Source organism: Polypterus senegalus, chromosome 13 (assembly GCF_016835505.1).
Source record: "Polypterus senegalus isolate Bchr_013 chromosome 13, ASM1683550v1, whole genome shotgun sequence".
In the NCBI taxonomy this organism is placed as follows: domain Eukaryota; kingdom Metazoa; phylum Chordata; class Cladistia; order Polypteriformes; family Polypteridae; genus Polypterus; species Polypterus senegalus.
This window is the reverse complement of record NC_053166.1, coordinates 155,901,414-155,928,944: the sequence shown is the minus strand read 5'-3', so window position 1 is coordinate 155,928,944 and position 27,531 is coordinate 155,901,414. Positions and strand designations below refer to the sequence as shown.

Here is a 27,531-nt window from a genome sequence, read left to right as displayed (position 1 = left end):
ATGGCTACGTGTGAAGTGCAGCTCCACCAATCTGTGTGCCAGCTTCAGCAACAAGAAGATTACCAACTCAAAGGAAGCTCCGTGGGGCACCCTGGGTTGAACAGCGGTGTGGGCGCGAAGCACAGGTCCAGCGGCGTGGTGCCCCATCAGAGCAATGCCTTTGACTGCATTCTGAGGAGCCACTCTGCCCCAGGTGGGCGTAAAGTAGCCAAGGCCTTGGTGACGGGAGGAGCAGGCTACTTGGGACAACACTTGGGGTGCACTCTGGTCAGAGAGGGCATTTCCGTAATTCTTCTGGATTTGCAGAAGCCAAAATGGGACATCCCTGAGGGCGCAAATTTTATCCAGGTAAGTGGTGGTGCCTTTTAATGACTCACTACCCGACTTTCATTCTCTCCTTATTCTCCGTGCACATCCAGCGGTGGGACTGGAAAGTAGAGAGGACTTGGGGTTCAATGACATGGTACTCGAAAGGAGGATGGGGTGGGGGAACACAGTAAAGCAGCTGGAGACCCCAACCCTAAATCCACTTGTCCTGATAGTTTATACTGGCCACTTGCTATTTGTGTTAACAGGGCGACATCCGGGATTACAAGACCGTGTACAAAGCCAGCGAGGACGTGGACTGCGTGTTCCATGTGGCGTCCTACGGCATGTCTGGCCCTGACCAGGTGAGCACCTCACTGTCTTTTCATAAAGTGATCCGGGGGGGTGCAGCTCACGCCCTGAGCTACGTGGGCTCCATGACCACACTTGGCAGACGAGCTTAAGGACTGGAGATAGACGTCACCCGGATCTGTCAATGGTACTGCTTGCTGCCAAGGAAAAAAAATTGCATTTTTTTTTAAAGTGTGATTTCTGCTCAGCTCCAGAATGACGAGTCCTGAATTAACATGAAACTCTTTTCGGTGGCCATTGACTCCTTTATTGGGGGTTCTGTGCTAGTCATTGTAAAAAAAAGTCAGACAAACAAACAATGGACTCCCCAAATAAATAAGCACCAGACTCAAATTACCTCTGACAATCTGCCATACATTTCTGTAGATATCTCTCTATTATAATAAAAAAATCCTGGGACGTGACTTTCTCAGAGAGACACTTTCATGTCCTGCGAGACGAGACTTTCTGCCAAGAGATGTAACCACGTCTGGGACCGGAAATAAAAGACAAAGAGTAGATGACAAAGTAGAACGTCGTAAAGAATTCAAAAACGTTGGCGTGATAAGCATGCATGAGATTAGAAATCATGGAAGTACTAAAATTTGAAAGTCACAAAAACATTATAGTAAAGATCGCATTAGCGCAAACCAACGGAAATCATTACTCGGTGAAATAACGGAACAGCGAAAAGAGATGGAATACTGTATATTGTTTGGATTTAAACTTTAAGTCAGAGACTTGTAGATCGTCTAATTCGGGTTGCTATCATGGAAAAGTAGCGTTTCTTCCCAATGGAGAGGCGTATCCGTTAGAATTAAAAGATTGGTTGTTTGGTGAAAGTGAAATCCACATACGTGAGTAAAGACAAAGAGAAGATGACAAAGTAGAACGTCGTGAAGAGTTCAAAAACATTGGAGTGATACACATGCAGAGCAGGTTAGAGATCATGGAAGTACGGAAATTCGAAAGTCTCAAAAACTGATAGTAAAGATCGCATTTGTGCTAACAAACGGAAAATATTACTCGGCGAAATAACAGAACAATATATGGACATAGGTGATATGACAGAAGTATGTAGATATTGGAGCGGTACGGTGGCGCAGTGGGGTCCTCCCTGCGTGGATTTTGCATGTTCTCCCCGTGTCTGCCTGGGTTTCCTCCCACAGTCCATAGACACGCAGGTTCGGTGATTAATGGCGATTCTAAATTATCCCTAGTGTGTGCTTGATGTGTGGGTGTATCACAAATCTTTTATAGTAATGAATTTTATTATAGTAATGCACTGATGGCTAAACTGATTGTACTTGGATCTCAACCCAATGTAGACAGGAGGTACAGCTAGTAATTAAATATATACATAAAGAAATATGCAGCAAGAAACATTGTACCACATTTATTTATACTCATAGTACTGTGGTTTTGTTTGTGTGTTTTATTTTGCTTGACATATTCTGCAATACTAGTGTAGTTAGACAAGACTGGTGTGGCTACTGCCCTCTGCTGGACAAAGGACACATCGTGAGTTTTGTTTTTCTCTTCGGCAGCTGAAAAAACAGCAGATCGAATCTATAAATGTGGGAGGAACAAGAAACATCATTGAAGGTGAGCCAATTGCTGAGCCTCCTACCTGCTTCTTGTGAAACTTTGTTCCAAACATTATGGAGGGCACTGTAGCACATTTCCTAGGACATTTCATACAGCCCCTGATTCAATGGGGATTCACCCGAGGTTTACCAAGCACAATGTGCAGCTTCCTCCGTGGTCCCCCTGTCGCTGCCCCTAGTCTTCTCCAGGTGCTTTGTCTCCTGTCCTGTCCTGTCCTGAACTCACTCGACGTTCTTGTTGGCTTGTAGTGTGTATTGAGAAGAACATCCCAAGGTTGATATACACCAGCTCAGTCTGCGTGGTCTTCAAGGGGAACCCTATTGACCTGGGGGATGAAGATTCTGTGCCTTACATCCCACTGGTGGAGGTAGGTACTGCCAGTTACGTTAATGGTCTGGACTCACTTCTGATGCATGATTAAATGAAAATAAAAACTCAGCTTACCCTTCATGAAACCGTAACTTCGTAAAGCCTTCAATCAATGCCTGAGGCCACTTGCAGGAAAGGGAGTATTGGAGCCATTGTGTGTCAAATGAATTTCCCCTTGGGATTAATAAAGTATCTATCTATCTATCTATCTATCTATCTATCTATCTATCTATCTATCTATCTATCTATCTATCTATCTATCTATCTATCTATCTATCTATCTATCTATCTATCTATCTATCTATCCAATATAGCACCTTTCCTATCTATCTATCTATCTATCTATCTATCTATCTATCTATCTATCTATCTATCTATCTATCTATCTATCTATCTATCTATCTATCCAATATAGCACCTTTCCCATCTATCTATCTATCTATCTATCTATCTATCTATCTATCTATCTATCTATCTATCTATCTATCTATCTATCTATCTATCTATCTATCTATCTAATATAGCACATTTCCCATCTATCTATCTATCTATCTATCAAAGTCTGTGCCAGTCCCTCACACCGTGTGTCACGATACCCTCCTCATCCTAAATGTTACTGTTCTTTTCCGGATGTTTTATTAGAACACCTTCCTGAGCTCCAGGGGGGTATGCCCACCAGACCCCCCCATCTGAGGCCTGCACATTTTCTAAACTACTAAGACTGGCACTGCAGGTTAAGTGCATTGCCAATCCTAAATTGTCCCTGGTGTGTGCTTGGTGTGTGTGTGCACTGCTCGGGATTTCTTCCTGCCTTGCGCCCTGTGTTGGCTGGGATTGGCTCCAGCAGACCCCCGTGGCCCTGTAATTAGGATGTAGCAGGTTGGAGAATGATTGACTGACTGACTGGCTTTTAATCATTTAGCAATTCATATTGAAGAACAGACTCAGTGGTAACATGAGGCATCACTTGATAAATCACCCAGATGTGAATACGACAGAACTGTGTCAATGCACCAGGCTATGCCAAACGTGGATATCGCTCTCTGATAATATCCCGGAGTCACATAACAAGCCACCTTCAAGTGTAATGGAGTGTAATCCTTGCCTAATTTCACTTTTAATTCATTTTCTTTGTGTAGCATTGTGGCTTCACTGGCTGCCAGCCACTTTGCAATCACGTCTTCCGTTTCACCCGATTCATTCAGAACTTTCTTTTCCAGCATGTGGATCATTACTCCAAAACCAAAGCCATCGCTGATCAGATGGTGATTGCTGCCAATGGGACTCCAATGAAAGGTAGGCTCCTCCAGTGCGTGTTCATATCTGCCACTCTTAAGACCCTCCCTGACTTTATCAATTGTCCAGGCTCTTGAATGCTCTTCCAGCCCCATCGAGATGCTCGATTGACAGCACTGTGCCAGGCCCTGCAACCCAACACCGCCAGCCCTGCTTACATTTAGCTGGATACAATATGATAAACCTGACACCGTCCGTCAGGAGACAGGGACAACACGTACATGCATGCGCAAGTCTCTACTAGGATGCCGACATAACAGTGCAAACAGCGTAAGAGTGAGATATTTAAGGTAACAGGAATGAGACATATCACCTTTCCCCAGGACCTGACCCTGGCACAGTCAGTTAGCATCTACACGGTCTTCTTCATTCTTCTATCCAGAGTGACAGCCTCAGGTTTGCTCTGTTCTACTGTAAAAGACAGTCCCAAATTAACCCAGGTGCTTTATTTTGGGGTCCTTTGTGCCCAGCATTGTACAGAACTCTTTTCTCATATCTAGACAGGTCCTGTGACTTCCGATGCTCCAGTGTGACGGTCACTACAGTTTTCATTTCCCCCTTTCTACTCGAGGAATGGTCCCTATGGTCTTCTGTTCTTCTACTCTGCCCAGTTCAAACTCCAGGCCTGGAGGGCCGCAGTGGCTGCAGGTTTTCATTCTGACCCTGTTCCTAATCAGTGACCAGTTTTCACTGCTAATTCACTTTTTTCTCATCATTTTAATAGCCCTGTTAGAAGGATCCAGTCCTCTGAATTTATTCCTTTCTTCATTAAATGGCAGCAAAACGGAAATGAGATATGAAACGAGCTGACAGATGACCAGCTAAACTGGGGCTTCAAACACCAACAAATTGCACTCCAGCCAGTTTCTTAATGAGAAGCCGATTATTCTTGCTGTTAATTAAACTCGTTATTTAATTCCATGGCTTGTTGCTGCTCTCATTCTGCAATAGCAGACATTTCCAAAACTGTTGATTTTTCTGTTTTTTTTTTTTTTTTAAGAACACCATCAAGATGTTTTGGGGACCTGAGAGATCAGCCTTACCGAGACCTTCACCTTTCTTTATTTTCAGATATTATGTGATGAACATTAGAACACTCTAGATGAGAGGAGGCCATTCAGCCCAACAAAGCTCACCAGTCCTGTTCACTTATTTCTTCCTAAAACACATCAAGTCGAGTTTTAAAAGTCCCTAACGTCTTACTGTCCACCACACTACTTGGTCTCTTATTCCAAGTGTCTATCGTTCTTTGTGTAAAGAAAAACTTCCTAATGTTTGTGCGAAATTTACCCTTAACAAGTTTCCAACTGTGTCCCCGTGTTCTTGATGAACTCATTTTAAAATACAAGTGTCGATCCACTGGACTAATTCCCTTCATAATTTTAAACACTTCAGTCATGTCACCTCTTCTTTTACTTAAACTGTAAAGGCTCAGCTCTTTTAATCTTTCCTCATAATTCAACCCCTGTAGCCCTGGAATCAGCCTAGTCGCTCTTCTCTGGACCTTCTCTAGCGCTGCTATGTCCTATTTGGCACAGGTGAGCTGGTCATGTGATGACTTGTTTTGTGTCTCATTATTGTTTGGCTGCTAATTAAGGAAAAAAAAAAACAACTAAAGGGCTGGAGTCAAATTAATTAAAAGAAGTAATCAACAGAAAAAACGGGTCACTAATTAAGAAGATGGTTAGAATGAAAACTTGCATCCACTGCGGCCCTCCAGGACTGGAGTTCGACACCCCTGGCCTAAGTGGCCAAGAAAGAGCATAGCACCGCATATACAAGAGGAGACCCAAAACGTCTCGGTATTGGCCAACAGCACGGGAGTAGGGTGTAGTTATCATCGATGTCAACTAGGGTGTAGCTATCGCTCAGTCTCTCAGATTTTTTGCAATATCTTTTTCGCCCCTTGCTCTTCACCAACACACGTGTTTGTTTTCAAACTTTTACTGTGCTGTAGCATCCATTCTTCCATTTCTTGTCCGCACCTAATTTAATATCTGTCTTAAAATGGAAAGCAGGAACTGGCCCAATACAGAATGCCAGTCAATCATCAGTTGTGTATGCAGACACAGTAAGAAACGTCAGCAGCCCTAACTGGTCTGACGATAGCAGCACTTGAAGCTGTGCAGAGGACAGCAGCCAAGCACTCAGAGAATTAAACCTGTTTAGTCTCGAACAGAGGAGTCTGTGTGGGGTCCTCATTCTGGTCTTCAAAAATCCTCCAAGGCATCGCTAAAGGTGATCGGCAACTAAACGGTGAATCGCATACTAAAGGACGCCTAGTGCACAGCTCTTTTAATCCTTCTTTACAATTCAACCGCTGTAGCCCTGGAATCAGCCGAGTCGCTCTTCTCTGGACCTTCTCTAGCGCTGCTATGTCCTATTGGGCACGGATGAGCTGGTCATGTGATGGCTTGTTTTGTGTCTCATTATTGTTTGGCTGCTAATTAAGGAAAAAAAACCAAAACAACTAAAGTGCCGGAGTCAAATTAATTAAAAGAAGTAATCAGCAGCAAAAACGGGTCACTAATTAAGAAGATGGTAAGAATGAAAACTTGCCGTCACTGCGGCCCTCCAGGACTGGAGTTCAACACCCCTGGTCTAGGTGATGCCATTTCTACTTGAGGAATGGTCCCTATTGTCTTTGTTCTTCTACTCTGCCTGGTGATAACCCCCTTGTCTCCAATGTATTTTTTTTTAATCTAGTTAGTCCCAGTGACTGCTCATGTCATGGTCTGAGTCTCTCTCGCTCTCCTGTATTTTTCACTCCAGCCGTTTATTTCCCTTTTCTTTCTTCAATCTATTATGCAGTCATAAGGTATCTAGTGGTTTTTCCATTGACAGCAACCAACCCCCACCTACTCTGCCTGAAACCTAATGCCTTGCCGCATTTGATTTGATCTACAATATCCTACGCTTCTCTTCTAAGGTGGTACTGTGCTAAGAACCTGCGTCCTCCGCCCTCCCGGTATTTATGGGCCCGAAGAGAGACGGCACTTGCAGCGAGTAGCCGTGAGTATGTGTGGATGGGGGTAGCAGCTTCCAGAGAAAGCCTAGGGGTTTGTATTAAAGGGGATGCCCCATGGAGCACACACCTGTGTATAGATATTTTGAAACTTTACTTTTTTTCTTGCCTTTTGATTTACGGGGCACACGAACAAGGTGACACCCTTAGGCAATCATGCAAGGCTTCATCAGCAACATGCTTCCAAATAGCTAAAATATTGATGAAGCATGTAAAGGGTTTCCCATTTCAGCATCTCACACTCATGCCATCTGACATGCTCGGCTTGCGAGGGACAACGTCAAGCGGACTGACACTTGCAAGCTATAAGATTTGAGGTCACATGTGAAAGATGACACTTGTGCCACCATAAACCAGCACTAATGTCTCAGTATTTGTCCGAATAGTCAAATACAACCTCTGCTTCATTCTGAATCTAATCTTTATATATAATACGCTACCGTGGCTGTTCGTTTGTCTGCCCGGGATTTTAAATCACCTGTAACTCACAAATCATTTGAACTATCCATCCATCCCTCCATCCATTACCCAACCCGCTATATCCTAACTACAGGGTCACAGGGGTCTACTGGAGCCAATCCCAGCCAACACAGGGCACAAGGCAGGAAACAAACCCCAGGCACGGCGCCAGCCCACTGCAGGGCACACACGCGGGACACTTTAGACTCGCCAATTGACCTAACTTGCATGTCTTTGGACTGTGGGAGGAAACCCACGCAGAAACGGGGAGAACATGCAAACTCCATGCAGGGTGGACCCAGGAAGCGAACCCGGGTCTCCTTATGGCGAGGCAGCAGCGCTACCCACTGCGCCACCGTGCCGCCTCCACATAACGTCTACTATCCGCTTTCGGGGTGATGATTGACCTTCAAGATTATTCCTCTTTTTATTTTATTTAATTGTAGAGTCAACTCTCGGCATTGACCAACAGGGTGGTTGTGCGGCGCTTGCGTTCCTTCCCACCTTCACCGTCACCTCCACTACCTCTGCATAAAGTTTGTCATGGCCTGTGCCAAGATGGTCAGGTTTAAGGCCACATCCTGAATGTGATGCCAAAGACATTTAACATCCTCATACTGATGCCAAGCCCTTAATTAATGGAAGAATTCCCAGAATGCCTCCTTGCAGGGCCATCTAGACCTCATATACAGTGGTGTGAAAAACTATTTGCCCCCTTCCTGATTTCTTATTCTTTTGAATGTTTGTCACACAAAATGTTTCTGATCATCAAACACATTTAACCATTAGTGAAATATAACACAAGTAAACACAAAATGCAGTTTTTAAATGATGGTTTTTATTATTTAGGGAGAAAAAAATCCAAACCTACATGGCCCTGTGTGAAAAAGTAATTGCCCCCTGAACCTAATAACTGGTTGGGCCACCCTTAGCAGCAATAACTGCAATCAAGCGTTTGCGATAACTTGCAATGAGTCTTTTACAGCACCCTGGAGGAATTTTGGCCCACTCATCTTTTCAGAATTGTTATAATTCAGCTTTATTTGAGGGTTTTCTAGCATAAACCGCCTTTTTAAGGTCATGCCATAGCATCTCAATTGGATTCAGGTCAGGACTTTGACTAGGCCACTCCAAAGTCTTCATTTTGTTTTTCTTCAGCCATTCAGAGGTGGATTTGCTGGTGTGTTTTGGGTCATTGTCCTGTTGCAGCACCCAAGATCGCTTCAGCTTGAGTTGACGAACAGATGGCGGACATTCTCCTTCAGGATTTTTGGTAGACAGTAGAATTCATGGTTCCATCTATCACAGCAAGCCTTCCAGGTCCTGAAGCAGCAAAACAACCCCAGACCATCACACTACCACCACCATATTTTACTGTTGGTATGATGTTCTTTTTCTGAAATGCTGTGTTCCTTTTACGCCAGATGTAACAGGACATTTGCCTTCCAAAAAGTTCAACTTTTGTCTCATCAGTCCACAAGGTATTTTCCCAAAAGTCTTGGCAATCATTGAGATGTTTCTTAGCAAAATTGAGACGAGCCCTAATGTTCTTTTTGCTTAACAGTGGTTTGCGTCTTGGAAATCTGCCATGCAGGCCGTTTTGCCCAGTCTCTTTCTTATGGTGGAGTCGTGAACACTGACCTTAATTGAGGCAAGTGAGGCCTGCAGTTCTTTAGACGTTGTCCTGGGGTCTTTTGTGACCTCTCGGATGAGTCGTCTCTGCGCTCTTGGGGTAATTTTGGTCGGCCGGCCACTCCTGGGAAGGTTCACCACTGTTCCATGTTTTTGCCATTTGTGGATAATGGCTCTCACTGTGGTTCGCTGGAGTCCCAAAGCTTTAGAAATGGCTTTATAACCTTTACCAGACTGATAGATCTCAATGACTTCTGTTCTCATTTGTTCCTGAATTTCTTTGGATCTTGGCATGATGTCTAGCTTTTGAGGTGCTTTTGGTCTACTTCTCTGTGTCAGGCAGCTCCTATTTAAGTGATTTCTTGATTGAAACAGGTGTGGCAGTAATCAGGCCTGGGGGTGGCTTCGGAAATTGAACTCAGGTGTGATACACCACAGTTAGGTGATTTTTTAACAAGGGGGCAATTACTTTTTCACACAGGGCCATGTAGGTTTGGATTTTTTTCTCCCTAAATAATAAAAACCATCATTTAAAACTGCATTTTGTGTTTACTTGTGTTATATTTGACTAATGGTTAAATGTGTTTGATGATCAGAAACATTTTCTGTGACAAACATGCAAAAGAATAAGAAATCAGGAAGGGGGCAAATAGTTTTTCACACCACTGTATTAAGTAAGTCTAAAGGGTTGCAGGGATATTTAATGAAATAATGAAAATTGCCTGTGGTGGGTTGGCGCCCTGCCCGGGATTGGTTCATGCCTGGCGCCCTGTGTTGGCTGGGATTGGCTCCAGCTGACCCCTAATGACCCTGTGGTTAGGATTTAACAGGTTGGAAAATGGATGGATAGATAAAAATTGTCCCCCCCACCCCCAAAAAATGTAAAACACCTTACATTCAAACTCAGTGTGTTACTTGCTCATTTATCTCCTTATATAATACGCTACCATGGCTGTCTGTTTGTCTGTCCGGCATTTTAAATCGCCTGTAGCTCACAAACCGTTCCAACTATCGACCTGAAATTTGGTACACATACACTACGTGACGTCTACTGTCCGTTTTCGGGGTGATAATTGACCTCCAATGTTATTACTCTTTTTCATTTTTTATTTTATTGTAGAATCAACTCTCGGCCGTGCGGTGCATGCGTACGGGCGCCGTTCTCTACCCTACCACCTTCACCGTCACTTCCTCTACCTCTTCATATCTTAAATCATTCTTGAGGCAGATTGAAGACTGAAGTGAAAAATTAAGAAAAACGTACAAAGTAATTGCAACAGAAAAACGGACTTAATCAGTTTTAACGTAAAAAGATGTCAACGACAGAAGACAAGAAGCAGCAGGCCGCTAGGGTGGAGAAAAGAAGAGTTGCTCAGGAAGCATCAAGCGCATCGACCTCTGAGCAAACGAACGCTAAACGTACAGAGAAAGAAAGAGGAGGAAAACTAGGAATAGTCAAGTCAAGTGTAACATGCAGTGCGCTGTTACTGGTACTTAAATATTTAATTTGCAAAACTTCAGTTACATCCTCTCTGGTCTACTTGCCTCATTAGCAGAGGCCAGGGATGTTACAGCGTCCTGAACCTGCTCTGCAGTTTTTCATGATTTGCTTTCACATATCGATGACAGTGCCCACCACAAAGTGAACAGACTGATCTACGGAAGATAAGCTGTCTCACAGTCTAATATGAGATATATTAAGCTACCCTTTGATATTCGTAAATATTACTAGGGGGCTCTGCCCCCTGCTCGCTTCGCTCATCCACCTGGCTAGCGCTACTTGCCAGCCACTTCGCATCTCTTCTGCTCGCGTTGTGAAGAGGGGGGCTGAACGCACCCCTAGAAGACGCGGCTGCTCCTCCGAAAGCCCCTCTTAAACGGTGATACAATAGGAAACACGTACAGTTGTATTTTTTTTTTTTTTACCTCCTCTTTGCTCAATCAGGGTGCTGGCTTGCTGCTGCTGCTGCCCTGCCATGTCTTCTTTGCTTAGTCGTTGACGTGTCATCTAAAAAGTATTTACAAGAACTGAAAGCACAGGACGTGTGTCTGATAAAAGCCATAACACAACTGAGATGTCACGGTTAGATGTCAGTCAGTCAGTCATTATCCAACCAACCCCAGCAACACAGGGCGCAAGGCAGGGCGCCAGCCCACCGCAGGGCACACACACACACACATCAAGCACACACTAAGGACAATTTAGCATCACCAATGCACCTAACCTGCATGTCTCTGAACTGTGGGAGGAAACTCACGCAGACACGGGGAGAACATGCAAACTCGGGAAGCAAGCCGATGTCTCCTTACTGCGAGACAGCAGCGCTACCACTGCACCACCGTGCCACCCACAATTAGATGTCCGTGATCTTATTTGAAAATGATTGTAAGCAGGGCATGACTTTTGAAAGAATCTCATGTTAAAAGTCCCCGCGAGACTGTCCAGGACAACAACAATCTCATCTTTTAATTCTTCATTGGAAAGAAACACTACTTTTCACTGATGGCAACACAAATTAGACGATCTACAAGTCTCCGACTTAAAGTTTAAATCCAAACAATATATTCAATCTCTTTTCGCTTTTTCCATTATTTCACTAAGTAATAATTTCCGTTAGGGCGGCACGGTGGTGCAGTGGGTAGCGCTGCTGCCTCGCCGTAAGGAGACCTGGGTTCGCTTCCCGGGTCCTCCCTGCGTGGAGTGTGCATGTTCTCCCCGTGTCTGTGTGGGTTTCCTCCCACAGTTCAGAGACATGCAGGTTAGGTGCATTGGCGATCCTAAAATTGTGCTTGGAGTGTGTGTGTGGGTGTGCCCTACGGTGGGCTGGCACCCTGCCTGGGGATTTGTTCCTGCCTTGCGCCCTGGGATTGGCTCCAGCAGACCCCCCGTGACCCTGTGTTAGGATATAGCGGGTTGGAAAATAACTCACTGACTGAATAATTTCCATTTGTTTGCGCTAATGTGATCTCGCGGAACTTTAAAGTATCTTTCCATGAACATTACGTTTTTTAATAATAGAGAGACATATTGTAGGTCTTTGGGGGTCTTGTTCAAAAAGCAGACGCTCACGGATGCCGCTTATTTTTAAGATTAGGCACCTACTCTAAATTTTTAAGATTAGAGACCCTGGTGTACCTGGCCTTACCCCCACGAACCTTAAGTTCCGGGTTTGTAGTAGGGGTAGGCCTGTCTAAAACAAACAACAAGATGGAGATGGCGTCCGCTTTTTGAACAAGACCCGTCTTTGGCACCTACAACATATTTTGTAATACAATACAATGAATGTATCATACATATGTTGTAACTGCACTTCTATCACTCACCAAGAATGATGCCAAATATTGAATTTCTTGATAAAACAGACATTTCCTGGTTCTAGATCTGTTGTAAAATATTGTGGTGCAACCCTCACCCTCACCCTCACCCTCACCCTCGTGCTCTTCCTTCCTCAGTTCTACATTGAGTGGCGTCTCTTCAGTTTCACCTTTGGTAACAGGCAGTCCAGAATCAACTGGGTCCACGTGGACAACCTGGTGAGAGCCCATCTGCTGGCTGCTGAGGCACTGACTCCTCGAAAGGGTTATATCGCCGTAAGTATCTAAGCCTTGGATGTTCTCATGGGATAGAAGTGATGAACTGCAATGTCTTTGATTGAAATCCGGCATTAGGGGAAAGACTCTCATCCCCTGTGCGAAGTCTCACAGCACGTTCAGTAACAGAATGAGACAACAGGGAGCGCCCTGTGAAGTCTATCATCAGTCATCAGGTTCGATAAGGAGTCAGTCCTCGACTGAGATGGTGTTGATCCCTGTGTGATGAATGATGCTGAGCTGGTCGAGCAGACGTCTTAAGAGATAGTGACGCTACGTATGATGTACTGGGCCACGTTTACACTTAGTATATGCCTGTACTTTGATAATTCTCGATACCTTGTTAACATATTTAAGATTAACATAATACGGGATACGGTACATTTGTGTGTTTTTATGTCTGCAGCTGTAAACTAGCATTTTCTTTGAGATTAATAAAGTTTATTTGTCTACATCTCTCTTATATAGACATCTCATATATTGCCTTTCAAGTCAAGTCAAATTGTATTTATAAAGCACATTAAAAACAGTCTAAACTGAGCCAAAGTGCGGTACAAGATAAGCTAAAAGAAGTTTGGAGACGGTGGCTCAGGAGACAGAGCTGGAGGTGGCAGAGTTAAAGATGTGAAGATTAGCATTGGGGGTGACGAGGATTAGAAATGAGGACATTAGAGGGTCAGCTCAAGTTGGACGGTTGGGAGACAAAGTCAGAGAGGCGAGATTGCGTTGGTTTGGACATGTGCAGAGGAGAAATGATGAGTATACTGGGAGAAGGGTGCTAAGGACAGAGCTGACAGGTAAGAGGAAGGCCTATGTGATAAGGCGCTATATGAGTGCCGACCTGACACAGGCATACGTATAAAAACAAATAAACTTGTATTGTCTTCACCAGGGACGGATTAAGGCGGGTGCTATTGATGCTGCAGTATTAGGCCCATTCCTGAACTAGGCCCAGATGAAAACAGATGAGAATTTTCTGGAAGCTGAACAGTTTTCTTTTGCTATATTAACCTCAAAATAATTCTTAGAATGAAATTTGGAGTCCGACTCTCGGGACGCCTAGACACAGCGTTACTTATTATACAGTTACTATTGTTCTTTGCGCTGTGACGTAACTATAACGTCGTTGTGTTTATTGTTAGCTGAAGATTTTAAGTTAATGCTACCAATTTTACGTTAAACCGTTTACTTAGTAATTTAGCTGCATTTTTTTTGCAATATCTTGGGGATTCTTGCCACTTTATTATTGTTCGGTAAGGGCCATGTAGTAAATTTTTCACCTTGAAAGTTAGTTGTACAGTAAAAATCGATGGCTATTTAAATGGTTATCTGTAAAAGTAAAACTAAAAGCCGGCCCTCGGGCCCAGCATGGATGTTTAGAATTTTTAAAATCCTCGACAGGATTCTGGTCTATTATGAAATTTAAATCGTGGACAAATTTTTACCCTCAAGAGCCTGAACTGAGTCACTTTGACCCAATGTCTCTACAAATTCATTTTTTCTTACTCTGTTTTATAAGAGAATTGCAAAATGTTGCGTATTTCATTTTTAGGTTTTCTGTATTAAGTGTAATTTTCAGACAATTGCTGTTGAATGTTGATATTACATAGTTTGATGTTAATCTCGAGTTGTTACGATACTACGTTGTTATTATTATTCATGTTCAATAAAGGCTGGCTGGTTGCGTCGCAAGCAATTAAGGCTCCTTGGTCGGTCTGAATGCGCATGTGCGGTGGGTGTCGAATGCACAGGCACCAATGCAGAAAAAAAATAGGCGCTGCAGCATCAGGCCCAATTTCATCTTAATCCGGCCCTGGTCTTCACCTGTGGGGCACGACTTCCCCGTGTCCTGCAGGCACAGCACAGTCCCACAAATACAAAAGCAACAAGCACAAATAAATTCTCCTTTTCTTCACCACCACTATTCCTCACTGGCAATTGTTGTCCTCCTCTTCCTCCCACCTCTGGCTCCCCAAGTGGTGGCTGCTGGCCCCTTTTATAGTCCCCCCGGAAGTGCTCCAGGTGCTTGATCACTCATTTTCATTTGCACTTCTGGGTGTGGCTGAAGAACCACCCAGACGGGTTCAGGAACCTCTGCAGCGCCACCCTGGTGGTCACCCCGGGTCCCCACAGGGCTGTGGAGAACTCCACCACCCATGGAACCCTGCGGGAATCTGAGGCACCACTGCCACCCGGGGGGACTACCATCTAGCAACTCGGGGGACATATTGTGTTGCCCATGCTTGCTCCCTCAGAGCATATACTGAAAGGGCATCCTGGCCCGGTCCGCCACACCTAAGAGAAGGTCTATGGATGTGATAAGAGAAGACATGCAGGTGATGGGTGTGACAGAGCAAGATGAGGAGGACAGGAAGATTTGGAAGAAGATGATCCTCTGTGGCAACCCCTAAAGAGCCAAATTTCCATCTGGGGACAAATAAAGTTGTATCGATTATATAGTGTGTGGCAGAAGGCCGGGGTCCATGCCCAGCCGGGACGCCCCTTCGCTATATGTTCAGGGGGAGCAGCCATGGACTGTGCAATACCTCCCCCTGGAAGCTAGATGGCCGCCCATCCCCCCCTGGGTTGGAGCGGTGCCTCGGTTTCCTGCAGGGCTCCATGGGAATTGGAGTTGGGTACAGCCCTGTTGGATCCCGCAGGTGCCGCCAGGGGGTTCTGCAGCTGGGACTCCTGAGCCCGTATGGACAGTATATTCGCCACACCCGGAAGTGCAGCTAGAGGCAGCCTAGTGTTTCTTCTTCTAATTTAAATCTGTTACTCTGTTTTTAACTCATGGCAGTTTGACAAGCTGGGCTACAGTCAACCACCTGGAGCACTTCTGGGTGGACTATAAAAGGGGTCAGCAGCGGGAGGAGGAAGATGAAGCTTGACGGAGGAGTGGCGGTGCCAGAGAAGAGTGTGTTTTGAGTGCTTTATTTGTGTACTGGGGACTGTGTTGTGCCTGTGGGGGTCACAGGGAGTAGACGTGCCCCACAGGTGAAGAAATTAAAAAATTCTTTTGTTTTATATGTGCCTCCAGGTGCGAGTCTGTGTAGGGTCAGGTGCCTTTATAGCGCCTTTCACATTTATCTATCTATTCATTTATCATGGAGGCTCACCCTCTCTTTCAGAGTGGACAGATTTACTACATCAATGATGGTGATCCTGTTCATATCTTTGATTGGATTGACCCAATGGTAAGAAGACTCCATTTGTTGTCTATGAAAGTATTGCTTGCTGCTGTTGAAATCTTACAAACACACCAATATTTGCTTGAGGCAGCCTAGTGTTTCTTCTTCTAACTTAAATCTGTTGCTCTGTTTTTTAACTCATGGCAGTTTGACAAGCTGGGCTACAGACGACCTTTCATTCACCTGCCATTCTCTTTGGTTTATGCAGTAGGTAAGAAATGTCTTCTTCAAGCAAGCTGTTTTACGCTAGTTGCGTGTGTGTGTGTGTGTCACTCTTATGAGGACTCAATGTGAGACAGCTAGTCTTCTTGTGCCCAATTACTTGGTAAGCTATTAGCAGCACTGGAATTGGAATCAAGAAGCCTTCTTGTCCAGGGGTCTTGTGTGTACCGGCTTGGGTGCAAAGTTAGTTTGCACACCCACAAATAATTTGTTCTTTCGTCATTTCCAAGAAATTCTTAAAGGTGAAGTGTACGTTTCTTAACCTAATATTTACTTTTTTTGTTTAACTCTTTGAGGGCTCAAAAACACAGTTTCTGACAAGCAATGGTTTCACATATAAGTCAACATAAAACGTCTGTTGCTGCATGCGGTGGCTGCCAGTTTGCCAAGAATGTGCTGCCATGCTGTCTTTCCAAGGCTGGGTCACGGTCGCAGTGCATTGCAATCTGGTTTCTACCTCTTGTCATTGTTAAGTGGCAGTCCTCTCTGGCGATCATTGTCAGTACAACGATTAACTGGGGACCAATCAGCCGAAGATGGAACCCCACCTTCGTTTTCAGTCACTGACAAGTCGTAGTCCAGTTCAGACATAATAGGCAAAACTTTGTCCGCGGAGTATTTTGTTTTACGCATTTGCTTTGACCTCTCGTGCCATTTTTGCCGTTGTGTGTGCCTTACTACTCACATGACCGCAGGAAATCTCGGTCAAACCAATGAAGCTGACTTTCCTTCTAGCAACGAGAGTCCAACTAAAACAAAACGGTTGGTTTTGTCACAGTTTACAGTCGATTGCCATCGTCAACTCCTCCTTTTGACAAAAGTAGACATCAGCCCTGAAAGAGTTAATGTCAAAATGTATCTATGCCATATGATACTGTACAGAGACTTTCAAGTAAAATGAGATGCTGAGCATTTCTGAAAATGTATTTAAAGAAATGGAAAGGTGGGAAGAGCAGGTTGGACAAGCCTTCCAATTTAATGGCAAATGTGAGTTTCATCTTCTGCTTAGTTCATCATAAAGGAAGGAATCAGCTAGGAGTAAAAAAAAAAACTCCTGGGTAATAAATGTGTGGGTAGGTCCAGAGAAGTATATGAAAAGATACAAAGAGATCGCCCAGCTTAAAGTCATTAGGAAACAGTCAATGAGTGACAAACGAAAAGAACCAAACTGAGAGGCCACCACCAAACTCAATGCAACGCAACATCGAACAAGCAGGAGGCCAGCAGGCCAAACACCGATCATCACGTGTGGCTGACAAACACATTGCAAGCTCTTCACAATTCTAGGCAAGAAGAATGCTTATCCACCTTTTTTTAATTTGCTTATTCACTTCAGGGTCGTTAGCTTTATTTATTTATGTGAGGATTTTTTTTTACTTTTTTGTTTTAGCCACAGTATCAGAGCATCTTCATTTGGCCCTGAGACCCGTCTTTGAGGTTCCCCTTCTGTTTACCAGGAATGAGGTAAGCAAAAGCACCTGTACTCCTACACATGGTATGTACCAAACAATTATACACAACATAAAGTGTTTGTTTGCTGCCTGAAAGACAGGAACATTTTAAAAGTTTATTTATAAAAGTTAATTTTCTGGCCACTGCTGCCTCGCAGTAAGGAGACCTGTGGGTTCGCTCCCCAGGTCCTCCCCGTGTGGAGTTTGCATGTTCTGCCCGTGTCTGCGTGGGTTTCCTCCCACAGTCCAAAGACATGCAGGTGAGGTGCATTGGCAATCCTAAAATTGTCCCTAGTGTGTGTGCTTGGTGTGTGTGTGTGTGTGCCCTGTGGTGGGCTGGCGCCCTACCCAGGGTTTGTTCCTGCTTTGCACCTAACTGGGCTGAGAGCTCAGACAAGTCGAGTGGTGAGGTGGCTGCACTAGCAATATGTCGTTGAACCCCTTCTGTGCTTATATGAGCTGGTAACTCTCTGTATCTGTGAAGCTCTGTCCTCGTTTGTTTGTTCTTTATGCACAGATTTGTGTTTCAAGACACAGGCTTGGAATTTAGCAGGCAGGTACTTCTTGCCATTAGTCAGGTTTTTTTTGACATAATGACTTTTAGTCATCAGTGCCCCAGGGGTTAGGGTTACCATGAAGGGTGTGATGTTTAGCCTGCTTGCATTTCAATCAAGAAACCTGAATTTGATTCCTGACCATTACATTTAGGGCGGCACGGTGGCGCAGTGGGTAGTGCTGCTGCCTCACAGTAAAGAGACCTGTGGGTTTGCTTCCCAGGTCCTCTCTGCGTGGAGTTTGCATGTTCTCCCCGTGTCTGGATGGGTTTCCTCCCACAGTCCAAAGCCATGCAGGTTAGGTGCATTGGCGATCCTAAAATTGTTCCTAGTGTGTGTGTCTGCCCTGTGGTGGGCTGGCACCCTGCTCGGAGTTTGTTCCTTCCTTGTGTCCTGTGTTGGCTGGGATTGGCTCCAGCAGACCCCCGTGACCCTCTGTTAGGATATAGCGGGTTGGACGATGACTGACTGACTGACTTGGCCAAAAGCACTGAGTGTAAAGCACTAGGATTCCAGTCCATACTAAAAGGAATAACTCGTTGAATTACCCTCAGCACTTCATCTGCAAAGTGATCACAGAGATTGTGTTCACGGTATGAAGCATAACTAATGTGTAACTAACAAGTGTTAGTTCAAGAAGAACTTAGAAATGTACTTTTATAGGATGTTCGCTCTTTAAATATTTAACATCATCAGTAGGACCCACGATTTACCGCGGCCCGCGAAATTTAACGTCACGCCGCGGAATTAAACTAACTCCCGCGGAAAATACCAAATCTGAATAAAATCTCACCATTTGTGGCGTATTGATAAGATGCAAAGCACAATGCTGATGCTTAACTTGAAGAATATTTTGTGGGAACCAAACAGCCAGCAATAGACCTATTCAGATCTGTGAGAATATTTGATCCACGACAGCTACCACTCTTATCGAAGAATTTTGCTGCTCATGCACAATCAGCGCCAACAATGATGGCTGAAGCAATTGAATGGCAAGCTTATCTGGACATAGCATCTCGTGAAGTAATTCCAGCTGATATCACTGCTTTTTGGCGGGCCTTAGAGGACAGACTGCCTCGCTTAGCAGCTCTTGCTAAAGTTTACATTGCGTTGCCGATCTCTTCTGTTGATGTGGAACGTTGGTTCTCAAAATATGGATCGGTGTTGTCACCACTGCGATATTCTCTGTCACAAGAAAACCTACGAGCTTACAGTGCCGTTTTCTTCAAAAATAAATAAACAATAACTTTAGAAACATTATTCGATAGTTTGTTGAGAATACATATGTTTCAGCATCGTTTGCCTAAAGCAAATCTGTGGATTAAAATGTGCAGATGTGAACGCTTTGATAAACCTATTTGATTAGTATTACGAATTATGATGGATTATTATTAAGGATTAAGAATAAGAAAAATTGCTTTTTTTATTTTGCTTGGGTTACGAATTAGTCTTATGGAGTTCTGGTACTGCATTTGCCGCACCGTGGTACGCCGCGGAATTTAAAAAAATATGCGGCGGAATTTACGATTTCTTGCCGCGGTAAATAGTGGACCCTAATCATCAGTACTGAAGAACCAGAAACATGGAGGGGAAATTTTAAAAGCTGCAAACTGTTATGCAACACAGGTAGACTTTCTAGTCAGTTACTAAGTAACAGCATCATGCATGCAAAGTAAAATGTGCTCATGCTTGAAAGCTTTTTTATTAACCAGTTGGTGTAGTTCATTTTATTTTAAAAGTGCACTTACATGTATGAGCCTAGCACACTATCTCTATATATAATCTTCATTTGGGTCTTGATCTTTGTTTGCCCGCGAATGAATTAGAAGAAGAAGCACTAGATGGCAGTAGAGAAACAGCTAAAACATAGGCATTGCATTAAGAATCTCCTCCAGGCTTATACTACTGAAGACTGTGGTACTCCAGTCACACCTCAAAACACAGACATTCCAACTAAACAAATTGTTGTGCTTTAAATTAACTAAAGAGATCTTCATTTAGATCTTGATCTTTGTCCGCGAATTCCATGCATGCGTAGACCACCTTCCAGTTTAGTACGTTGTTGTTACTCACGGATGTCAACGATGTGCCTGAATAACGAAAGGGGTGGTGGATAGTGTTACGCTGGTTAGAGAATGAGATTGCCGAAGATAAAAGGTACGTGCCTACGTAACATATGAATGAAAGAAAGACAGTGGGTAAAATGAATGACAACGTAACAGCACGTTTCCGGAAATTATTATTGTTACGTTGTAGCCGGCGAGTGCTGCGCGTCTCACAGTTGTACCGTGGCTTGCTCACATGTCAGTGAAGTGATCTCTATTTATGCTTTTAACTCTTTGAGGGCTGAATATTTTTTCCAAAAAAAAAAACAGTTTCTGAAAAGCAATGGCTTCACACAGAAAACGTTTGTTGCTACATACTCTGGCTGCCTTTTTGCCAAGAATATGCGGCCAGGCTGTTTTTGCGTGGCTAGGACACGGTCACAGTGCGTTGCAATCTGGTTTCTATCTCTTATCATTGTTAAGTGGCAGTCCTCCCTGGCCAACATTGTCAGTACAACAATTATCTGGGGACCAATCATCTGAAGCTGGAACCTCATATTCGTTTTGAATCACTTGTATCAAAATCGGAGTCTGACAAGTCATAGTCCAGTTCAGAGATGCAAAATGTCGTCCACGGAGTATTTTTCTTGATGCATTCGCTTTGATCTTTCACCAGATGTCAGTGCCATTTTTGCCATTGTTTGTGCCTTGCTACTCATGCGAGCGCAGGAAATCTCGGTCTGACCAATGAATCTAACTTTCCTTCTAGCAACGAGAGTCCAACTAAAACATAACGGTTGGTTTTGTCACAGTTTACAGTCGATTACCATCATCAACTCCTCCTTTTGACAAAAGTCAACATCAGCCCTGAAAGAGTTAAAGAGCCTGGATACCTATGTGTCCCCCTTTAATAACCATTGCTCCGTGTATACTGCCTTACTCTTTGGATTGCCACAAAGCAACCTGCGAGATTGGAGAAAGGTTGAGAAGACATCGTGAGAGGAAACGACAGCGTCCTGAAAACGAGACGGACTGTGAACGGACAGAAACAGAAATGCTCCTACACCACCACATAATTACGATTCGGATAGTGATTCCGAGTGGGCCGTTCCTATCGAATCAATGTCCAAGGGTTTTCTTTTTTAATTTTGTTTCCCTTGTAAAAATCATAATGTTGTGCGACGAAGGGCTCAGTTCACGACTGGCAGCCGCGTTTAAACAGGTAGCCCTTCACAGACAACTTTAACACACGCAACGTAGTTGGGCACACATGGCTAGTACACTAAATCTCCAAACTGCGGCTCCTTGAAGTGACGTCACCTGCACTCTTGTGGCTCCTCCTCATGTCTGTGGATAAAAAGGGAGAAGCAGTTACAGTTATGTTTTCTTTGACTCATCGGGCCCCATATCTGAAAAACTAGTCTGACGATTTGCAGTGGGTAGACTACTATCTTATGAGTCAGGGGTGTCCAAACTTTTTTCACTGGGGGCCACATACAAAGAAATATACGAAGGGCTGGGCCACCCACTAGAGGTGAGGTACTGTATATTGTCTCACCCATAGACATAGAATAACTAGACGGCTCATGACCAGCAGAATTGTACGTCAATGTCGCCGCCATATTGCGAGTGGCACTGCTGTGGTGTGAAGTTATGGATAATGTTCTGCTTGGGATTTTACAAACCGCCGTACGCTCCAAACCAGATCCCAGGGGACTACATTTCATAGGTAAGGCTGAACAATTGTTTTGGTTGTATTTGGCCATTAGAAAATCCCGTTTTATAGTCTTCACTTTAGCTACGCCAGGCTGAGCTAGCAAAGCTATGCATTTATGTGTTCAAGTGAGCCTCCAAACAACTTATTGGCTAAACGTATTTAGTCACTAATTATGTAGATTGTTGTTAGCTGTTAACATTTCTCTAACTTGATGATGTTTATTCTCAAGGAGCACATCGAGGAAACACAGTTTGAAATTGACAACCATCATTTTATGCTCATGTCTCTAGTTGTGTCTGTCTTCCACAAACTAAGGCTGCTCCATATTGCCAGACTGAATACTCTCAAATTACAGGATCTGAGTGAGCGAGAGGAGTGCAAGTCTGGAGGAGATCAGTGAGGTTGTGGAGAGCTTTAAATGTTAAGAAGCGGGATTTAGTATTGTAATCGGTAGTGAACAGGAAGCCAGTGACGTTGAGAGAGAATCGGTGTGACGTGTTCAGTGGATTTAGAGCAGCAGGTTATTATCCTGGCAGCAGAATTCTGAAGAAGTTGTAAGCGATGGATACGTTTTTGTGGGATGACAGATAGAATAGCATTACAGTAATCTATACGTGAGGTGACTCGGGCATTAACCGATACTTCAGTACTGTGCTTCTTATGCAGGACGAAGTTGAGAAATGTTTCGGAGATGGAAGAAGGCAGTCCGAGAAATGTTACTTATATGGGAGGAATTATTTAGAAGTAATAATTATAATTATTATTATTTAATAATTGCCATTATCAGTGTATAAATGGATATAAATAATTGCATGTAAACAATTTGCCAAAATCTGTTGTATGTAAACGATACTGTTTTAAACGTTTTTACATCAGAAAACCCGGTTTCCATGTCTACCTGTATTAGTTTAAATGGCACTTTTGCCACTCACAATATGGCGGATGTGCTGATGTATGGTGTCGACTGGGAAACACAGTGAATGTGGCATCTATCTATATATGTCTATGGTCTCACCTCCTGTGTATTAAGCCAGGAAAACCAATCAAATATCGGTAAATTACGCTTCAAATAAGCTTAAAGACAAAAACAGCATCACAGCTCTCCATTAATGGGTTTTCTTTTATCGTATTACAAAGTTCCAATATCACATGCAATCGAGTAAAAATCAAAAGCACAAGATTTATCTGACACTTGATGTTTCAAGTTAGCTGACAAATCTTCAATTCGCCGCACAACTGCGTTTCTGGACAAGCGAACATTGTTGAATTCCTGCATTTTCTCTGGGCACATTACTCCTGCGACTTTAGTGAGGCACTGTTTTATGAAGTTACCATCTGAGAATGGTTTCCCATGACGGGCAGCGAGTTGCGTAACCTCGTAACTGGCTAATGTGGCATTTTCTTGTGTTTTGTTAGCACAGAAAAAATCCCGTTGTTGAGCAAGCAGACTAACTGCCATTTGCTTAACTTTCTGTTTTCACTCGTCACCAGTGCAGGACGTGCAGGTCGGGTGTTTGGTTGCGTAGTGTCGACAAACATGATACTCTTTTATCACTGCTGCAATAGTTTCATTGCAAATCAAATAGACACACTTGCACTTGACTATCCATCCATTATCCAACCCGCTATATCCTAACTACAGAGTCACAGGGGTCTGCTGGAGCCAATCCCAGTCAACACAGGGCACAAGGCAGGTGTGAAATATGCCCCGGACACAGACAGGCAGACACGTTGTAATAACCCCTCACACGTTTATTGAGGTTCTCCATAGTCCAATAATTCAGCTCACAAGCCTCAATACCCCACAGTCCAGGCCAACACAATGCCTTCTCTCTCTTTCCTTCAGGCCTCCTCCAGAGACCTTGTCCACTCTTCCACCCGACTCAAGTCCAACTCTGAAGGGAGGCGACCCCTTTTATAAGCACCCAGATGTGCTCCAGGTGTGTTCCTGGCAATCTCCCACCGACACGCCCCCGTGTGGCGGAAGTGCCGGCTGTCTCCCCGGAAGAACTCTGGGTGTGACTGTTCCTCTTCCTCCCAGCACTTCCTGGTGTGGCGGAAGTGCTGAGGTCCAAGGTCCTCCAGGTATTGGGGTCCCCCTGGCGGTGACCACGGGCCCCAACAGGGTCAAGCTTCCCAGCTCTTTATCTGCGGCCCCCAGGGTGGTCGCCCCCTCGAGGTCTGGAGGAGGCGCAAGCCCACACAGGAAACAAACCCCGGGCAGGGTGCCAGCCCACCACAGTGCACTTGACTACTAGGAAGAAATATTCATCTTTACCACCGTGTCTGAAATCTCTTGTGCGTTTCTTTGGTTCTGCCATTTTTGGTTACCCGAAGCAAAATTGTTCTTTGGTTGCGCCTGTTTGTGAAGACGCTGCCTTGATCGAGACAGTAGCTCTGCCTTGTGTTAAACTTAAGAAGTACAATACAGGTAAAAATAAGTTTTGTGTGTGGGCCATATTTCATTATATTTTTAGAATTTGCTGCGGGCCAATTACAAATGGACCACAGGCTGCAGTTGGCCCGCAAGTCGTAGTTTGGACACCCCTGGTCTAAGTGAATAGGATGGATAAGCTTGTTGGGCTGAATGGCTTATTCTTGTCACAGTTTTCTAATATTCTTATGTTTTATGCATATGATTGACTCTTTTAGATATTTCAAACCATCTCCTTGAAAACAATACCTGTGTATATTGTGTGAATCCAATGACTTATCTTCTCTGCTGTAGTTTCTTTATTCAAATTTTCCTTCTCCCATCCGCTTTCTTCCAGGCGAGAACCATTGCAGTGACCCACACATTCAGGATTGACAAGGCGCAGAAGCAGCTTGGATTTTATCCCACAAAATACAGCTTAGCTTCCTGCATTGAGAACTACAAAAGGCGGCCTCATGGACCCGGTGACGTGCTCATCTGCCTCAAGCTGTTTGTGCTCCTTGGAGCTCTCTTCATCCTATTTCACTTTTATTCATCTAGTTGTTGAGAATGCAAAAGTAGCAGACGTGCCTGACTGGCACCAGAGATGTACAGTTGTTCACTTACCGTACGCGCAGGGTTTCTGCTGCCCAGAGGGGGTCACTGAAGTTGTACCTCAGGGTGAATTTGATCGGACAGACACCTTCTTCTGTTGACTCCAGCAACACAACCTCAACAGATAATACATCAGAAATCTGTTAAAGTCCTCCTAGCGTTTCTGCATGAAGACCAACACCCAAAAGATAAAAGTATCACCTTTGTATTGCATTGTGGGGGTAAAACCAAATTCTTCCAAATGTATAATCGATTTAGTTTTCACGTTTTGACATTCCTAAATCTGTCACTTCCTAGAGTCTCTTTCAGCTTCTTTTTTTTTTTCATGTGATCATCCTTATTAAATAATGTCAAACTCTAGGAGCTCTCGTTACTCCTGTTGGCACCGTAGCCAAGCATGGGTTTTCATTTTAGAGAAACTGACATTTGTTAATGTTGAAGGTTGCTATTCTTGGTGTTTTAAATGTATTTTCTTTATAAATAATCAATAATTTTTTCTGCTTAATTCTCAAGCCAGCCGCTTTATGGAAATTGTTCAAATAACTCATTTTCACATATACTCTTCTTTCCTCTAATTTATTATCAAAAAACAAATGTAAAGACAACTTTGAATAGAGAGGAGTGGAATACAGCATTACTAATTGCGTTACTTCCTTGTTTTTATATTTTATATATACATTATCCAACCCGCTATATCCTAACTACAGGGTCAAGGGGGTGTGCAGGAGCCAATCCCAGCCAACACAGGGCACAAGGCAGGAAACAAACCCCGGGCAGGGCACAGACACACATCAAGCACACACTAGGGACAATTTAGAATCGCCATTAATCACCGAACCTGCATGTCTCCTTACTGAGGTGCAGCAGCGCTACCCACCGCGCCACCCCTATATATATTTTAGTCTTGGGTTTTAGTACAATTTTGTAATCAATATTTTAACACTTCCTTTAATATTTCTATCCGTTACAAGCGCCATCTATTGGTAATATCATGAACTATTCTTCATATGAAAAAATCATTTCTTAATTAACATGGATTAATTGATCTATTAGTGAAACTGATTATTGATTCATGTATTGTCATCGGAAGTGAGTAAGTGTACAAAATTTCAAGTCATTTGAACAATAGGAAGTGGGTTAAATGTCATGATTTGTACCAGACAACAAACAGGTGAAGTTAATATAATCGTGGTAAAAGTTGCTTCAAAAGAAATCTTTGCGAGTCAAGAGCGCTGTTAATTTCGTAAAGGACACAATTAGAGGTGAGCCGTTTGTAGCTTACCTACTTCAATGTTAAGAATCTTTAATTGCCAGCAACCATAGCTGTCTCGTTTTGGGTAATGTCTATTTCCACTTGTCCAGCAGGTGGCGCTGAAGGAAAGAGTGAAATAGTAGACGATGTAAGTAGCCGTGGACGATCATTATCAGTTCCGAAACTTCATTTTCCGACCGCGCGCGGAAGTCGAGATGTTTCTCACTTTACGGTCCCGCTGTGGTATTCTCGCGCTTTTGTATTTGATCCCAAAGCTTTCATAACATGTGTATATATTTTCAAGTCGCGACCAACTCAGGAAAATATTACTCTGGCAGCGGTGGGATTCGAACCCACGCCACCGAAGTGACTGGAGCCTAAATCCAGCGCCTTAGACCACTCGGCCACGCTACCTGAATAAATAACAATTTTAGGCTCGCAGAGTGAAGTGTAATAAAGAATACAAGTCATATTATTTGACAATGTTTTATTTGTGTTTAATTGAAAAATTATGAAACAATCACATGAAAAAGTATTTGAAAAGATTTCTACTTCTAAATGCCTTCGCATCGTTTCCTGTCGGGATTTAAGTTGAGCCAAAGATCTTTGGTATACTGCCGCCTACATTAAGACACTCGCTTTCAGTGGCCACGATCCACAGCTCCTGCGTGGCACTACTTACTGTTCTACCTTTTTTTTCTGAAAGTCTCCGCCTGTTTTCTTGAATATTCTCAAGACCACCCTCCGGACTCCTGTCTATAGGGGTACGGTCACTCAAGCATTTAACCCCGACAATCTGAAGAGCAATTCATCGGCCACAGTGTGATGCTGCTTTAAAACGAATTGACGATATGTTAGAACTGTTTCGACAGATTAGCGTCCTTCAAAATATTCACGTTGATGAACAGGTTCTGGGAATCGTAAGAACGATTGAGCACCCGTGTGCCCAAAATGTGAAGCATGTCACGTGAAGATCCAGCCACGGACATTCAACATTAATGTGTCCCTCTTATTTCGTGTGTATGGGATGTATTTAAAAAAAGAAAATTAAAATTATAAAATAAAAATGCAATCGCTCATTTGCAATTTATTTTCAAAGTTTACGCGCAAAGATGCTGCAAAGATTAAGAGCATCCATAAGTGTGTCGGCCCGGTTGCTATGTCCCTGTCATTCCAAAAGATGGCGCTTCGCAAACATTTGTAGGGATAGAATACAGTATACTGTATTGTATCCCTTGTCATTCCAATAGATGGCGCATCACAAACATTAAGACTGCTTTTATGGATCCCAAATCAAAAGGAATATGACGGAGATAAATGCATTGCAAGGTGCAGTGCAAACGTTAACGCCGAGGTCTACATTGTTAACTTAGCTTTCAACCAGTCTTATACTGGCAACTAGCTGTGCTAACATTAATTCGTCTCAAAATAGCG

At 43.7% G+C, this 27,531-nt stretch overlaps 1 protein-coding gene and 1 non-coding gene across 2 annotated transcripts; one reads left to right on the top strand and one right to left on the bottom strand.

The window, feature by feature from the left end:
* On the top strand, positions 1 to 24,798 carry sdr42e2 (short chain dehydrogenase/reductase family 42E, member 2). The gene is made up of 11 exons (XM_039776394.1): positions 1 to 348; positions 576 to 671; positions 2,205 to 2,262; positions 2,514 to 2,632; positions 3,855 to 3,930; positions 6,860 to 6,942; positions 12,500 to 12,637; positions 15,769 to 15,834; positions 15,976 to 16,039; positions 17,441 to 17,514; positions 24,589 to 24,798. The coding sequence occupies exons 1-11, from the start codon at positions 1 to 3 to the stop codon at positions 24,796 to 24,798; spliced, it is 1,332 nt and encodes a 443-aa protein (XP_039632328.1).
* Positions 24,799 to 26,429: 1,631 nt separating this feature from the next.
* trnal-uag lies at positions 26,430 to 26,511 on the bottom strand. Its single transcript has one exon. It is a non-coding gene; the product is annotated as a tRNA-Leu (tRNA).
* Between the last annotated feature and the right edge of the window lie 1,020 nt (positions 26,512 to 27,531).

What these genes read in the sequence shown, in the direction of transcription:
- sdr42e2 (XM_039776394.1), top strand. Translation starts at nt 1, where the DNA reads ATGGCTACGTGTGAAGTGCAGCTCCACCAATCTGTGTGCCAGCTTCAG. An exon ending in GGCACTTGCAGCGAGTAGCC is followed by an intron (nt 6,943 to 12,499) that starts GTGAGTATGTGT and finishes TTCCTTCCTCAG; the next exon opens with TTCTACATTGAGTGGCGTCT. An exon ending in TTCTGTTTACCAGGAATGAG is followed by an intron (nt 17,515 to 24,588) that starts GTAAGCAAAAGC and finishes GCTTTCTTCCAG; the next exon opens with GCGAGAACCATTGCAGTGAC.